The 18319-nt window shown below is 36.3% G+C and overlaps 1 protein-coding gene across 13 annotated transcripts in view; it reads left to right on the forward strand.

Annotated features, from left to right (window-relative positions):
• The window catches only part of Dmd (dystrophin), a 2040854-nt gene that overhangs the window by 1998852 nt on the left and 23683 nt on the right, over positions 1-18319 (forward strand). For all 13 annotated transcript variants that reach the window (XM_070040660.1, XM_070040663.1, XM_070040664.1 and 10 more), the window contains one exon: positions 17735-17978. In XM_070040660.1, the coding sequence (XP_069896761.1) occupies positions 17735-17978 (244 nt within the window). The remainder of the gene's footprint in view (positions 1-17734; positions 17979-18319) is intronic.

An 18319-nucleotide genomic window follows, 5' to 3' on the forward strand; every position in this document is an offset into this window, starting at 1 on the left:
CTCAACTCTACTGAGGAAGCATCAGCACATGTTGGGGAGGTAGAGCCCCCATAATCCAGAGGTTCAATTTCTCAAAAGCAGGTCCAGTATCACTGCATGTTCTATAGTTTATCCTGAGGTAATTGAAGTCTGAGCGGACTGAGTTTTGTGACATCTAGTTTCTGGAAGTGAATGGATAAACCCAGAATGACAATTTCTCCCTTTCTCTAATTAGCTTTTTAATTGGCTTGTAATAATCGTACTAAGGTTGCTTTAAAGATTTTTGTTGTCACTGTTTAACAGTGTGGAGTTTAAATACAAATACCAGATCTAATCAAATGGGGTACTCCAGAGACTGGAGTTGACACACTATTCTAGTATGCTGGGTCTTAAAATCTGACATTCTAGAAATCAGAATGAAAATCAAATTGGACAAGTCATGAAGATTGTTTTCATACTACCAAAAAGCTGAAATAACCCTCTAATGATTAGAATGTTCACATCTTATAGGTCTTGCTATTATCTCCTCAGGATAGGATACAATTCACTATTCTGCTTGAAATTTTCCATGAAGACCCTTCTGCTTGTGGCCTTCATAACCAGATCATGCTGTTACAAAGAATCACTTATGGTTCTGACTTCAGTAACTTTCCACACCTGAAGATTTAATTACATTTAATTCCACAGATACTGAATGTTTGATATATTTTAAACTACAGGAGACTACAAAGATGAATAAGCCTTGGTTCTTACTTTCCTGGAACTCAAAACGTAATAAAATATATTAAAATGTAAACTAATTAATAACCTCGTGAACAAGTGTGTGCTGGGAGGCACAGGTGTGAGTGAATAATTCTGACTGAGAGGTGGAGAGTTCTTCACAAAGCAAGGTTAAGGTTGAAAACTGTGTAGTATCCCAGGCTGAGAGAGGAGGAGATGATGAATTTTCCCCACTGATGGAGAAGTGAGAAATGTGTAGCCTGATATTAGGGAAGAGAGCATGGAGTGCTAGGCAGAGACTACTCTTTAAAGAATTTTGACACCATACTAAGAAGTTTAGGTTTATTCTATCAGGAGTTGAACAGTGAAGAGTGTTTGGGTTTTTTTTTTAAGAAAGGAAAGATTGTAAACAACTGTAAACAGGAATCTAAAGCCTTGGAGATTGGTAGAAATACAGTGGAACAGCCTGTTGGAATAGGATCAGCTTCTGAACTAAGAATGTCTTAGATGAGTGAAAAAGAAATAGAGAAATTGGAAGAAATTGAAAGAATAAAGCTGGGGGAGAAGGCAGAGGGAAGAATTAGATAATAAGGAATTTCTAAATTACAGGACTTGAAAATGCTCGTTAAAATACAAAAAAAATATACTACATGCTGGTAAAAAAAAAAAAAACCTACTAATGTGCAGAAACTCAATAGAAGAAAAGCAAAGATGTATATATGAAAATTGTTAAGTTATATTTGCCCAAGGATATTCAAGTGGAAATTTCCTGTGTTGACTTTTATGGGTTCACTTTCCCAGCAGAATTTTTTTAAGAAAAGATAACAATAAGACTCTTGCAGTATACATAATAGATCCATGAGCCTAGTAGGGATTAGCAGGGTGGAGCTTCAAATTTGGTTACAATTTTCTTGTAGCCTGGGAGATAAGAAGAAACGAAGATTTATCTATTTTTCTTACATTTTAAATTTGCATCAATTAGTTGTACCAGGGGATGTTATTTGCTATTGCCTTATATATACAATGTACCTTGATCAAACTCCCTGTCCATCACTCTCCCTCTTCTCCCTGCCCCCTTCCCAAACCACTCTCAAGCTTTTTTGTTCCATTTGTACACCTGCACATAAAGTATTTTGACCATATTTAGCCTCCTTCACTCTTTATGCTCTTCCACTGGTACCCACTTCCCAGACAGGACCTATTTTACATTCCTGGTATTCATTTTTGTCAGGTATGATAATTCTTTAAAAGCTTTTCACCTTGGTATTTCACACATCCATACAAAATATTTTAACCACAATGACCCTCATCTGCTTTCACTTTCCCTCTCTATGCTACAGCTGTCAGTGAGTTTCATTTCTTCTCTCTCTTCTCACTCTCTTTTCTCCCTCTCCCACTCCCTGGGTTGGAAATTGAGGCCACAAATCCAACCTTGTTTTTACTTGTTACTGTAGATACGGAGTCTAGCAAACTTTTCTCCCCTGACTGGCTTTGAACTGTGATTCTTCTCGTCTTAGTTTCCTAACTAGCTAGGATTACAGGCACGAGTCACTAGCACCCAGCTCTCATTTTGCTATATCTTAAAATTGGATAGAGGACACATGCAACATTCTAATTTCCTAATTTGCCTGATGCTTCAGAAGACCACCACCAAAAATGAGTGACAGTCCTTTGAGTGCTTGTTAGGAGCAGGAACTCTTCTTAGTACATGTAATATCAAATTTAATTCTTAAAACCAGAAGTGGCGCTGTGGCTCAAGTGGTAGAGTGCTAGCCTTGAGCTGAAGAGCTGAGGGACAACACCCAGGCCCAGAGTTCAAGCCCCAAGACTGACAAAAAAAATAATAATTCTTAGAACAATCATGAAAAGTAGAGGCTATATCTAAAAAAATATGGCAACACAGTATCTGAAGGACATCCCACAAAGCTAGCATGTAGATGCAAACTCAAACATTTAACCAGTGTTACACTGATGCCATTATTAGTTAGTGTCCTTACGAACATTTTTATACCCAAGCCCAAGGAGAATGTTAAGTGGCTTTTTGCTGGTGACTTTTGATAATTATAGGAACCTAAAACTTGGACGACCAAAGAAATGATGACAGTTCTCAGAGAATAAAGGTTACTGTTGCTCAATTGTGCATCCCACAGAATGCCTTTGAGATACTTTGATGAAAAAAAAAAGAATTCCAAAGACAGATACCCTTTGGAAACGGTTATCCTAAAGAAACCTGATTCGCTTTATTTAACCCAATGACACTACACATATTTGACCTTAAGCCCAATTTTAATGTTACATGGAATATAATGTGGCAAAGAAATTCAAGTCTTTTCTAAACTGTGAAACCAGCCAAAGGGACAGGATAATTGGCTTTCCACTGTATGTGTTGAGAAGTCTAACCATTGACTTTTTAAGGATAACAAAGGACATAGCTATAACAGATATCTGTGGATGAAGTCTAAATTTTTCTCACTCCAGTAACTTTTGATGTGTTGCAGTAGTGAAGCAATTGCCCTGTAGACCCAGAAATATGTGGTCTGTAAAAAACCAAAGATAGCTGTTAAATGATCTTCCAAGACCATAGAAAATCCTTTTTACCGTTTTTGTGCAGTGTCTCACTGAATAACCTGGCTTTTCAGTAGAACCAGCAACAAGAATTTCCACTGATAATTTGACACGCTGAACTTCTTGTTTGGAGTTCTTCACTGATTGACCTTCCAAAGATGCTTACCAGAGATGGTTATTTCTGTTTCTATCACAGTTACTTACAAATCTTTGAAAGCAAGGGCCAGCTGTTTGAGACAGCTCCTAAATCTTGATTTGAAGGTGTATTATCACAGGACTGGCAGCTATTTCTTCCTCATTATCTTATAACAGAAATGCAGGTATGTCTTTCAACTCCAAGGGAGATTTGTATATAGTTTAAACAATGTAGAGGTATTATATTACTCCTGTGCTACTTAATGAATAGTTTCCCTTCATAGGTCAGGTTTTGTTTTGCTTTGCTTTGCTTTTTGGTAGTATTGGGGTTTGAATTCAGTCCTTACTGGAAGGATCTCTTCTACTCAAGCCATGTTTCCAGACCAAGGGATGACAATGTTAAAGAAAATGATCAATGTATAAATCTTGTTTGACTTGGTGCTTAGCAAGTTCCAGTTCACAGATCCCATGGCTAACAAGTCATGCAGGCGAACACAAGGAAGATAGATAGCTCTGGAGTTTAAAAGAAACATCTGGATTGAGGAGCAATTCATTGTAGTAGAAGATCATCATAGTCTTAGGGAGAGAGGATAGAGTCTTTTTGGGTAGAAATCCTCTTATATAAGAGGAAAAATACCAAAGACCTTTTGCTGTACTTGCTTGTGGTTGAGGATACCCTCTTCCCCTGAGTAAGCATTAGAAGTGGTTTCCTGGTATGTATCCATCATATAGACAGATGGATGGCTTCTGTCGATGGCTAACCTCATCCATTTTACCTTTACTGTTTTAATAATTTAAAAACTGAGTTCCCTGTGTCCTCAAATTCTGGGTTATTTTGTGGCACCATTCAGTTTGCTGTATGTATATGTCATAAGTAAATCCATATGATCCGGGGCTGGGAAGGTGGCTCAGTGGTAGAGCGCTTGCCTTGCATGCATGAGGCCCTGGGTTCGATTCCTCAGCAACACATAAGCAAAAAGAAAAAAGCTGGAAGTGGTGCTGTGGCTCAAGTGGTAGAGTGCTAGCCTTGAGCTGAAGAGCTGAGGGACAGCGCCCAGGCCCAGAGTTCAGGCCTCACGACCGGACCCCCCCCCCAAAAAAAAATCCATTTATTTATTTATTTTTTTTTTGGGGTCCAGTCATGGGGCCTGAACTCTGGGCCTGGGCACTGTCCCTCAGCTCTTCAGCTCAAGGTTAGCACTCTACCACTTGAGCCACAGCACCACTTCCAGCTTTTTTCTTTTTGCTTATGTGGTGCTGAGGAATCGAACCCAGGGCCTCAAGCATGCAAGGCAAGCGCTCTACCACTGAGCCACCTTCGCAGCCCTGATCCTTTATTTTCTATACTTTTCCTAGTAAATCAATGTGACAATTTCAAGGAAGGAAATAAGCTGTATTTTTTTAGCTTTAGCAGTAAACATATTTCACAGCTGTTCTGCATTCACTTAAAGGTTTATTATTATGGTGGAACTAAAGAATATTCCACAAAATGCCTCTTTAAGGGTAAGGAACAATACCTTATGTATCCTTATCTCCACAGTCCTGGGTGAATGAAATGTGTTTATGTAACAGTGAAATGTGTTCTATAAATGAGTGGATGACTATCCTTTGAAATGTTCATGTTACCTGATAGCTTGGGTGGGGGTTGATTTTCAGCTATCTTCCTTATTGTACTTCTTTCTTAAATTATTATTTCCCCAGTTTCCTTATTATACCTATCTAGGTTGTGTTATCACATTCCATTAGGCTGAAAATATCTAAGTTGTTTAGGTTAGCCAAGACCTGGGCCTTTTCAGGCTCATTTGGGGGCTTTTTAAAATTCATCCGTATTGTGTTTGCATAAATAATTTTACAGGCATATACACACCATTTTTTAAATTTTTTTTTATTGTAAAGATACTATACAGAGGGTTACAATTACATGAGTGAGGTAATGAGTACACTTCCTCTTGAACATTGTTACCCCCTCCATTGTTTTCCCCTTACCATCCCCTCCCTCCCTCCCTTCCCCGAGGTTCTTTTTTTTGTTTTTTGTGATTAAGTGATTACATAATTTCCGGAAATTCACAGTATTGTGGAATAATGATGCTCATTTAAAGTCACAAGTTCATTCTAACTTTCCTGGAGCAAATTTTCTATCACAGTCTGTAATATATAACGGTGCTCACATGTTATATACCATATATGTGATCAGCAGCATGGGGATATTTGGTAGTGGTTCAACCAGATGAGTGGGAGTTCTTTGTTTCTTAAGTCCTGTTAGTTTTGTCATGTCACCTAACATTTTGGATTTAGCATCCACTTATCAGGGAGACCATGTACTGTTTGTCTCTTCGTTCTTGGCTTACCTCGCTCAACATGATTCCTTCTAGCTCCATCCATTTCCCTGCAAATGCCATTATTTTGTCATTTCTAATGGCTGCATAATATTCCATTGTGTATAGATACCACAATTTTTGGATCCATTCATCTGTGGTGGGGCATCTAGGTTGTTTCCATATCCTAGCTATTGCGAACAGTGCTGCAATAAACATGGAGGTGCACGTGTCCTTGTATATTGGTTCCTGTTGTTCAGGGTAGATGCCTAGAAGTGGTATGACTGGGTCGTAAGGGAGGTCAATCTTTAGCTTTCTAAGGACCCTCCAGACTTCTTTCCAAAGTGGTTGTATAAGTATACATTCCCACCAGCAGTGTAATAGGGTTCCTCGTTCTCCACATCCCCTCCAGCATTTGTCGTTGGCTGATTTGTGGATGTGGGACATTCTGACTGGCGTAAGGTGGTATCTCAGGGTTGTCTTTATTTGCATTTCCTTTATACACACCATTTTTATTTTAGGTACATGGATTAAAGCTTGGTCCTCCTTAAAAATTACTGTCTCACTAAGGGATTCTCTTCTGTGCTATGACAAATAGGACATTGAATCCAGAACTTAATTTTCATAAGAGCTTTATTGAGGCATCTTTCATATGTCATACAATTGACTGTACACATTGAATATATAAAATTTATTGGTTGTTATAATGTTCACATGAATTGTACAGCCATTATCACCCGTTCAACTTTAGAATATTTTTCTTACCCCCCCCCCAAAAAGGCCCATACTAATTTTCAGTCAGCCTTCCTTTCTCCAGAAACTATCCATCATCCCTTGCCACAATTGCTAATTTACTTTTTGTCTCTGTGGATTTGCTCATTCTGTACCTCTCATGTAAATAGACTCACACACTCATATCATAAAGTGATATCAATGGTGAAACATATAGCCGTACTTTATTCTTTCTTACACTGAATAATATTCCATTGTATGACTATACTCTTCTTTTTTCTTTTTTAAAGATGTCTTAAATAAGCATATGTTAGTTGCACAAAGGGCATTTCATTGTGACATCTCCATATATGGATACTCCATCAAACCCCTTCTACCACTCTCTTCTCCTTAAAAAATAATAGTCCATTGTAAGATGTACCACTTGTAAAAATCCTTTCATTGATTGGTAGACATTTGGGCTATTTCCACGTATTGGCTACTGTGGATAATGCTACTATGAATATTCATGTTCAAATACTAGGATTTATATTAAAGAAATGATTCTGCAGTTTCTATCCTAATAGAGGAGGCCCTAGGATCAGATATGGCAAGAGTGTTTAGCACTGCAGGCCAAGAAGTGAAAAATAGCCCATCATGTTGAATTTATTGGGAGAACTTAACACCAAGTCTAACTATACATGAGGGACTCAAGTTTGAACACACAAAGCTTAAAATTATGATTCTCCTAGAGGCTGTTATAGCTTTTTGCTGACCACAGACAATGGAAGTTTTATCTTTTGCTATATTTGGCTGAAATTGAAACATACTTTTTTCCCCTAGTGATACTATTCCTATGGACTGGACTAACTTACCTCTACCATCTCTCTAATCTAGTTAGCCTTTGGAATGGCAAAGCCCAGCTACTGACATTTTTTTTTCTTTTGGCTTGGTTTTGTTTGTCTTATTCCCTGGTAAAATAGGATTTATTTTCTGTTTTTTTTTTTTCTTTGTGTGCAGGTACTGGGGCCTGGGTGCTGTCCCTTAGCTTTTTTGCTAAAGGCTGGCATTATGCCATTTGAGCCACAGCTGCACTTCTAACTTTTTGCTACTTAATTAAAGATAAGCATCTCATGAAGTTTCCTGGCTGGGCTAATTTTTAATGGTGATCCTCAGATCCCATCTGAGGAGCTGAGATTACAAGTGTGAGACACTGGCACCTGACTAATTAGAATTTCTCTTGTTTTTTTTTTTTTTGTTGTTGTTGTTGGTCATGGGGCCTGAACTCTGGGCCTGGGCACTGTCCCTCAGCTCTTCAACTCAAGCCTAGCACTCTACCACTTGAGCCACAGCGCCACTTCCGGCCTTTTTTTCTGCTTATGTGTTGCTGAGGAATCGAACCCAGGGCCTCGTGCATGCAAGGCAAGTGCTCTACCACTGAGCCACCTTCCAAGCCCCTAATTAGGATTTCTTATGACTTCTCTTGGCTGAACTTTCGATTAGTAACTTTCTGCTACAGACAATAACATGTTAGTCCACCAAACAGGACTTTTTGAAAGATATCTGAGTCAGTGAAGTTTTCTCTTTTGGAATTTGAGCAAGATGTGTTATCAAGAGCATTTACAGAAAACAGAGCACACCTAGATACATTGATCCAGTTGACTTGGTTCAAACATTTTATTCTAGCAGAAATCTGGAGTTGGCAGTTACACCATGTGCCTAGTACATTTATTAAAATCTAAGGAAAATTCATTATAATGATTTTAACTCAGTCATTTCATTTTGCCCAGATGCTCAGCTGTGAAAAATTTACTGATCTACAGCTGATGGGAGATATATAATAATTCCAAAATTTGAGAAGAGCTACAACATGGCTAGAGGCCAGAGCTCAAGGACATATAGGGTAAATTTTAAATGATGAATCACTTTCCAGGCAATATGTATGTATATTTTTTGGCCAAGCTCAGTAAGTCTCAATAGATTGCTTTCATTTCACATAATTGAAGTATTGTCAATAGGGAATTTTCAACAATCTGATGTTCCAAATGTGAAGTTAAAAAAATAGAAGAAATAAGAATAGCAGCCACAACAATATTAGTAACTAACACTTATAGAACAATATTAGGAAGAAGTATTGAATATATAATATGGGCTAAGCTTGCTTCTAAGTAAGTTTTACATACAGAATATAGACCATACTACTCATTAATCCTCATAATGGGATTAGCTCATAAATCAGTTGCCTAGTCTCAGCAAGGATTAAGTCAAGGTCTTTCTGAATTCCAAGATCATCTCGAAAACCTTGCTTTAATTCCTTTCTCAGCTATGGGTGGTAGAAAGCATCAAAAAGGTGATGTGACAAAAAAAAAACTATTACTCGGTATTTTTCCTGGGACAAAGGGTTGTTCCCCCTTTGCACACTTTGACATCCTTTTTTTACAATGCAGATATCATTGGGAGAAATAGCACATTATTATAAAATCCCAGTAATTTTAAATGTCTGATGCAAGCCTTTATACTAAGCAAGTTTCAATAGAAAGGGGTTGGAATTGAGAGCTCTCAGTGGTGGAAAGAGGGGACAGTGTTAAGAAAAAAAGATTAGAAACAAGAGCCTGGGGGGTTCCTGCCATTTTTACTGTTTTGCTTAGGGCAGATCTAAAATATGCATACCCTTACTTCCCACTCTGTGCAATTCTCTTTAATTAACACTGGTAATGCCAAAGCACATGAATATCTTTTCCTACCTAACTGAGGGATATTTTTGACTTGGTGCCCAAGGAAGTTTTTCATTATAGCTTTAAATATTTTCATTGTTATTACAAAGGTTCTGTGCACTTTCTAAGTATTAAAATATACCATGCTGACAGAATAATTTGTCTTTTTCTAAAAGAAATGGTAATTTGCTAAGTGTATAGTTACTAGAATAGTTTTACTACGTTTGCCTGAATTTAGATTTGGGTGGATATGATTTTATTACTTTTGATTTTATATCAGAGTAAAGCTGGATTTCTCTGGTCCTATTCCTTTTAGATGCAGACTTCTGTACTTGTTCCACTTTGTGAAACAGACTGCATGTGCTTATTCTTTTTTTATTTTAATTTTATTGTCAAGGTGATATACAGAGGGTTACAGTTACATAAGTAAGGTAGTGAGTACATTTTGCTTATTTTATATAAAGTTTGACATGTAATTGCAGTTTAAGAAGCATTGATCATAAAAAACATTGATCACTGAAAAGTGACCTTCATTTTTTTATGAGATTTTCAAAAATACCATGTTACTACTACGGAATTATTCATAGTAGGGAAGTTCCATTTAATGAGGAGGTGACCTAGGTTGAAATCACTTGATTTCTGTGCATGAAATTACAAAATGATTTTTGTCAGTTCTATATCATACATTGTCATTATGATTGTCATAACTACAATGACAAGCATAAGTCATTGCTAAAAGGGCCACGTGCTTCCACCTTTTTATCAGGAAGCAGTAAAGTAATAAGCTTTACAAATGTGATTTATCTCTTCTATTAGTTGGTTGGAAATTTGTTAAAATGTAAATTTGTATCTGGACAACCACGTTTATGTACTTTATGATATAAAATTAATCAGATATAGCTACATAGTTATAGAATGGAAGGATGTTTTAGCTCTATGGAGAATAAGAAATTAATAATGGATGGAACACTTTTTTTAGGATGACTGGCTGCAGGAAGAAATTGTAGTGACAGAAGCCACGTGCAGTGAATTTGAATTAGTGTTCCGTAGGGAGCTACCAGAGAAATATAATTTACAAGATAATCAAGAATGTAAATAGATTCTCTGTGGAGTCATTGTCTGATCTCTGACATACATTTATCTGTATTGAAATGACTCTGTAGCTACATTCTAGCAATTAGAGAATCAGTAGGGGTGAGATGTGCAACTTCAAGGAAAGCAAAATATATATTGGTTAACAACTTGAATTGATAGCCAAGTGTTCAAATGGGTAAATTATGTACTTGTGTCTGAACTTTTAAACAACTTTCTTTGAAACAGTGGTAGTGGTATCTTATCAATCACTTATAAAACTGATAAACCCTTACAAGCCCTGTAAATATTGGAACTAAAAATAAATCTAGAATCGTATTATATTTAGAGAGGTACTTGCAGATTTCTTATATTAAGGGAAAAACTAGATTTTTTTAACTATAAGAAAAGAGCTTAATTTATAAAAAACAAAACAAAATGAGTCCATTTCCCAAGGTAACAAAATAATATCCTAGCACAGCTCTATGACCACATTTATTAGAAGATGTTTAGTGAAACTCATTTGCAGATCAGTCCCTGAGCATCAGATTCTCTTAGTAATCCTCATGAACATTTATAAATACCCCAAGAGAGAATTTAAACTCATATAAATGAACTTTGTGTTTTACTTGGTTGTTGGCCAAGATACTTCTCTTGAGCCATTTCTAGCTTTCACACTTTGGCATAGCAACTTGTCTTCCTGCAGAGCCTCAGGAGAGAAAACTAGTCCCTCACAGTCAAGCTGGTTACTGAGCTTACTAGAAAGCTTATGTTTGTCACATGTTTGTTTACAAGAAAATTATTTCCTGGTCTCATTTCACCCTGGGCTAGTGAAGTAAAGTTTGAATTAATACTGAGGAAACCTTGGCAATACATCTACAAAATCAATGTATCCTGGTAGCCTCTGATTAAGATAAGATTACTTCTTGCTTTAAGGCATCTGCTTCTGCTATTTATCTAGTGGGAGATAATATGTACAATGGAAAACATGCAGGTGGACTTTAAAATGAGATGAACAATTTCTGTGGGGACTGGAGCAAACAAGTCATGGCGATTAATAAGTGTGCTAACATTGTGGCTTTGGGCTCCTAGTATCATAAGACAGATTAAAAGTATCTGTGTAGCATGGTTGGGGTGGGACTCAGAGCAAGGATTATTATTTGAAATCTGGGTCCCACCAAAAAACATGTCTGAGAGATCCATACAAAAAATACATGAACAAGAGTAATTTTGACTGCTGGGTTAACCTTGAGCCTAATGCATAGAGTCTGGGAGAAAGAGAGCATCATTACCTTGAAACTAGGATCTATGCCAATCTGACTATTGCCCAGTGGTGAAATTTGTGTTAACTTCCGCATCACTAAATGTAGAAGATGAAAATGACCAACTCAAGATCTAGTTCTAGGCTATAGGCTCTGAGTGATGAGTGGGAGCAATTACAAAACCACTACAGAAATAAAGGCAATGTAAAGGAAATCTCTCTCTCTCTCTCTCTCCTCTCTCTCTCTCTCTCTCTCTCTCTCTCTCTCTCTCTCTCTCTCTCTCTCTCTCTCTCTCTGTCTCTCTCTCTCTCTCTCTCTGTCTCTCTCTCTCTCTCTCTCAAAATGTATCTCCAAACCAGAATCCATAGCTCAAAAGAACTGAGATTATGCCTCTCCTTCAAAAGTCAACATCAGAAAAAAATTAAGTCTAGGTGAAAGTAAAACAATAGAACACCACCATAAAGACTTTTGTTTGAGTATGTTCAGAATGCTCAAAAACAAATAAAGGAGCACTATTCACTAAAATAACAAGAACTAATTAACTTTGCAAATAAAACTTTAATCTTTGAATTTCCTAAATTTAATATAGACAAGATAAATTATAGACTAATAGTTAAAGAAGGTAAGGGAATCTGAAAGATGAAGTCAAGGATTTTACTATACCTAGCATTAAAAGCAAAAGGAAATATGTATATATATATATATATACACACACACATATATGTACATATATTTAACAAGAGAAGTGGAGAAATGACCATAAAGTTTTAAAATATGCATACTAGGTATACTTTGAGGATCTGTTTAGAGACATATTTGAGGGGGTTTCAGAAAAGAATGGAGGAAGTGGCAGAGAAGCAATATGCAAAGCTATAATAGTTTAGAATCTTCCCAAATTGATGAAGGACGTGAGTCTTTTAAGGAAATGGTCTCCCAAGAGAAATTTTGAACATCTGGAAAGGAAAAAAAGGCCTACATAGAGATATTGGTATTCTTTATAGCTCAGCGTTAAGAAGCCCTGCCTGATTAAAATGAGCCTTTTCTGTTTTTTCACTGGAAAACACAAAAACAGAAATATAATGTGTTGTATATACTAAACCATGTTTTCTGAAGAAAGACACTTTTTATAAATCACTCATAGAAGGAGAGCTTCCTGGACAACTAGACCCATAGGATCAGAATGCCAAGTCAGTGCCTTACTGATGAGTAAGGTGAGAAGTAATGGTTTGTTGTACTATCCTGAAGTCTGAAAATACTATTTTCAAAAGGAAGTGCATAAATAACCCAATGTAGTAGAAAGAAGAGACTTGGGTTGACAGAACATTTCAGTGAAGGTAGTTTTCTTTTAGCTGATTTCTGCAAGGGGAAAAAAATAGAAGGTACTTCTTGTGGAATGAGCCTCTGTGAGTTTTGGATGTCTCTTCATGTTCATAGAAACAGCTGATTGCTTGTTAAGTGGCCACAAATTAGACTTAATTAATGTGGACAACTGCACACATTGGTTCAGACCCAGAGGACAAATGTGTAGTCTGGAGAAAGGTAAACTTATTGAAATAAATCTCTTTTGTCAGAGATTTTTTTTGTCAAAAAAAATCTGTTTTGTCAAAGCAGATTGCTATGAAACAAAGTAGACAAATAGTTGTCCTTAAAGATTGATAACAATAGAAATTCAGTAAGCACTGATTGGAGATGGTGTTTCTTATACATCAACAAGCCTATACATGGATTTCCTGCATGACTTGAAATAAGTTCTTATGTTGCTTGTAATATTAGGTACAGGGTAAAACCAATAATAAACAAAGAGTGTATACAATTTCATTTCTGCTTCAATGTAGACACGTGGAACTTAAAAGTTCACCTTTTAGAAGACATATCAACCCTTCCAGATAAGGAAAAACAGAAAATAGCTCTGTAATGGAAACATGGTCAGGAGATTATTTTACGTTTTTCATAATGGACACTGAAAAAACTTTTGCCTCCTTATTTCTCAAGACTCATGTCTTTGCTCATAAATATAAGTCTTTCATATTTGTGGAGAGGTTTTTTTTTTCCACTTGATCAAGTATCATCCAGGAACAACTGAAATCTGTCATCTTATTTGGTATTTATTACAACTGGAAGAAACATATCAAGAATCCTAATCAGTTGCTGGGTATCAAGTATCAGAAGTATACTCAATTGGAATTGTATTTTCAGTAAATCTTATAGCATCTTGAACCTTTGTTGGCTAATGCTGCTTATATTTTTGGGGCAATAATCAAGTATAGCCAGAGGAAGTAGAATGGTCATAGAAATATGAAATGAAATTTATGGCAGTAAACAATATTGGGAACAAAATTGTATATTATATAAGAATACTTTTTATAATATTTCTTATATAAGAAAAAGTACAAAAGCAATCAAGGTTTATTACTGAATCTCACCAGCATTGACACCCTTTCAAACAAAGTGAATTAGAACAGAATTAAAAGGAGAAACTAAAAAATCCATTCTATTTCAACCTTCCTCTAAAATAAGTTGAAGGATATGAGGAATAAAAAATAAGTAAACATACAGGCAATTCAAACTTAATTAGCACACTAGATATGTATTTTGAGATTGCCTTTCACATGTAAAAGTAAATATATTTCTAAGGTTCATTTTTAGAAAGTGACTATGAATAACAAAAAAATAAGTATTAGTAAATTTCAAAGTATCATTATCATACAGATATTCTCTCATTACAAGGCAAAGAAGTTAGATGACTAAAACAAAAATGATAGTGAAAAAATGTTTGTAAATTAAAAATTGCACTTCTAATGACTGTCTTAATTTTTTAAAATCTCAATACAGATTTTAAAACATAAACAACTGAATTCAATCAAGTGATATCTATCCAACCTTGTGATACATAAAGTGACACCAGGAAGGAAAACTAAAATCCATCATATGCTCATTTTTAAAAGTACAGATGTTCAATAATTTAAGCAGCCATTTTGAAAATCATCAAGAACAAAATAGTAAAATACAAAATATTATTGGTAGACATAAAATGATACAGAATAGGGGAATAATTCCACTCCATTCCTAGAGATGCATACTCAATGTGAACTGAGTTCCTCACCATTTAATCTCTAAATTTAATATATTTTCACAAAAAAATTCAAGAAGCATTTTCATAATTTATAAAAATTTGATTCTAAAGTCACAGAGAAAATCAAAGAGAGGGGCTGGGGAGGTGGCTCAGTGGTAGAGCACTTGCCTTGCATGCCTGAGGCCCTGGGTTCGATTCTTCAGTACCACATAAGCAAAAAGAAAAAGGCCGGAAGTGGTGCTGTGGCTCAAGTGGTAGAGTGCTAGCCTTGAGCTGAAGAGCTGAGGGACAGCACCCAGGCCCAGAGTTCAGGCCCCACGACCAGACCCCCACCCAAAAAATCAAAGAGATCAGAATAGCACAGACAGTTTTGAGGAAAAAGAAAAACCCCCATCAGACACCTGTTGATTGAAAGCTACACAGACAATCACAATCAGAAGAGAAGAGAGAGCTTAGAAGTACAGCTGTTTATTTCTGGACACTTGCTGGATTGCAGAGACATCAAAATTACTAGGAAAATAAATTGTTTATAAAGGAAATGTAAAATTAGTTTAGATGTTTTTATCAACAATAAAAGCAGACTTGGGAAAAGTTAGAGCCTTAAATATGAAAAGCAAAATTTTCAACTTTAAAATGTATGTGGAAACAAGATTGTCTTTAACAAAACATAAAAGTAGAAAACACGAAGAAATATGTTGAAATTTAAATTTGAATAATATGGAATGATGGACATGAGATTCATGAACAAAGTTAAGGAAAGGCAGGAAATATTTTCCATGAGCATAGCTGACAAAGGATAAACATCTAGAATATATAAACAATTTTCATAGGAAGAAGACAAACACAGCAGGAAAATGGGTTAGGAAAACATGAAAAGCAAGTTAACTTGAAAAAAACTTTGAGTCCCCAGTAATTAATGGTTATATAGATTGGCAAAAATGTGAATGTACAATACCACCAAAGTTTTGCTAAGAATAAATCCAACCTGTTGCAACAATGAGAAGTACAAAATGTCATGTCAAAACCAGCTTTACAATGTTGGTGTGGGGGGGGAGGGGGGTATGATTGGGTGGGGCGGAGGGGGGTGGCTGGGAAGGGAGGTGAAGGGTAAACAAAGGAGGAGGCTGCAATGCTTGGTAAGAAATGTATGCATTATCCTGCCCATGTAATTGTAACCCCTCTGTACAGTATGTTCTCAAATAAAATAAAATAAAATTTAAAATTTAAAAAAAAATAAAATAAAATAAAATAAAATAAATAGAACAAACATATTTGCAAAAAAAAAAAGAATAAATCCAGATAGAACACTCCATTCATTACTGATGAGAGAATAAATTAGTAAAAGCCACTGAGGAGAGTATTTGGTGATATGTAAGGAGATTGAAGATGTTACTAGGACCTAACAATTCCACATGAAGATGTTTCTGAGGGGCTGGGAAGGTGTGGCTCAGTGGTAGAGTGCTTGCCTTGCATGCATGAGGCCCTGGGTTCAATTCCTCAGCACCACATAAGCAAAAAAAGCCAAAAGTGGTGCTGTGGCTCAAGTGGTAGAGCGCTAGCCTTGCTCTGAAGAGCTGAGGGACAGAGCCCAGGCCCAGATGTATTCTGAATATTATGTTATGTTAAATGCAATGTTAGGCTCAGCGAGGTAAATGACGCATGTTTTCTCTCATGTGGAAGTTAGATCTAAAATACAAACATACATGAAAACATACAGAGTTATATGCATATACACACATTGATTAAAGGATGGTATACTTAGGGGAGGAGTCCAATGGTGTAACTCCTAAACAACTAACAAACCCTTTCACAAAAAATAAATATCAAGAAGTTGAAACTTGCTTTGTTGGGGATGGGGAGAGTGGAATCACATGGAGGGAGGGAGGAAGGGTGAGCAAATGCATTCAATGTACATTATGTGAAAATTGAACTACATAACTTGAGGGTAGAGATGGGATGGGGAAAGGGGGAGAAGAATGGAAAAGGTAACAACATTGATTAAGATGTATTCTACTCATAACCTCAATCTGGAATTGAAATGTATAACTACTTAATAAGTAATAGTAAGAATGTGATAAGGTTAATTAAAAAAAGAATATATTCTATTACAGAATGTCTTAAGCAAGTTCTCCAAAAGGCAGGTGTAAGGCAATTTATTCCATCATGGTTTGTCATAGAAAGATGTTGTTGGCATATTAAAGCAGCAAAATAATAATACCTTATAATAGTAAAGTAGCAACCCCTTATGTCCTAACATGGATATGTCTTCAAAAGCAATGTTGAAGGCAAAGGGAAGCTCTTAGGATTGTATGTACATTCTTACACATAAGAGTCTTAAATATGAACATGCAAAATAACGCTGTTAGATTGAATTACAGAAGTGGCTACTTTTGTAAATAAAAAAGCATCTTTATTAAGTTCAAGGTAACGTGTGGATACATGCATGGTAATGATGGATTTGGGGTTCAATATGGCATTGCCTTGGGAGTTATGATGAGAAGGCATGTATTGAGCAGGGCATGTTGGTGGGGAGAGCTTCAGCTTTAGCTGCCATACTTTGTTTCTTTAAAAAAAAAAACAGGGGCTGGGGGTTTAGCCCAGCGGAAGGGCGCGGCGCACGCAAGGCCCTGGGTTCGGTCCTCAGCCCTGGGAGGGAAAAAAAAAAGCAGTTGGAATATGCAAGGTCCTGGGTTTGATCACCAGCACCAAAAAAATTTTTTTTAATGATGGCAAATATTTATTAAGACAAGGTGGTGGGGATATGAGTATAGTCTTTGTATATTCCTATACATTTGTGTTGAATTTGTTTGATTTTTTTTAGAAAACACACCTAAGTGTTAATAGAGGTATAAAAATTTTTATCTCACAAAATTATAAAGAAGTATTTACAAAATGGTTAAATCTTTTGATGCTTACTTACGGGAACATAGCGAGGTTTTTAATATAACATAAAATTAAAAAGTATTTCCCTTACACTCCAGTCACAGCTTCACATTTTTTTTTGTTCTTTTAACATTGGTAAGATCACCATCATCATCAACACCATTCATTAATGCATCGCTTGCTTGCTCTTGTTTGGTATGATGGTCAGATTCATTTATCTGCAGTGTTATTTGAAATCTGGCAATGATATTAAATGTTCTTGTTTTTTTTTTTTCCTCTCTTTCTTTACACCTTTGCTATCAATAGGAATCTGCAAGCAGAATATGACCGTCTAAAGCAGCAGCATGAACATAAAGGCCTGTCCCCACTGCCATCTCCTCCTGAAATGATGCCCACTTCACCTCAGAGTCCACGGGATGCTGAGCTCATTGCGGAGGCCAAGCTATTACGTCAACACAAAGGCCGCCTGGAAGCCAGGATGCAAATCCTGGAAGATCATAATAAACAGCTGGAGTCACAGTTACACAGGCTTAGGCAGCTGCTGGAACAAGTGAGTCTCACATCTCTCAAATGCATGATAGTTGCAAATGTTCACTTTCACCCCCTTAAACAAAAACCAAAATACTAAAGTCATAGAGTCCTTATCAGGACTATCACAAACTTCAATTCATATGTGCCATGCATCAGTAGATATAATAGGAGAAAATGGAGTGTACCTTTTTATCTCTGCTCAATTGTTTTCCCACCAATTTTTTTTGACCCATTTGAAATGCACCTGGGGCAAAAATGCTAAAAGATTTTAGTAGTTTCCTGTAAGTGAAAATTTTACCACTTGTAATGAACTTCTTTTGTCTGAAATTACTGATGTGTTCTGGTATACTTTTGGGCTTT

Source organism: Dipodomys merriami, unplaced genomic scaffold (genome assembly GCF_024711535.1).
Source record: "Dipodomys merriami isolate MVZ:Mamm:240054 unplaced genomic scaffold, mDipMer1.0.p SCAF_3, whole genome shotgun sequence".
In the NCBI taxonomy this organism is placed as follows: domain Eukaryota; kingdom Metazoa; phylum Chordata; class Mammalia; order Rodentia; family Heteromyidae; genus Dipodomys; species Dipodomys merriami.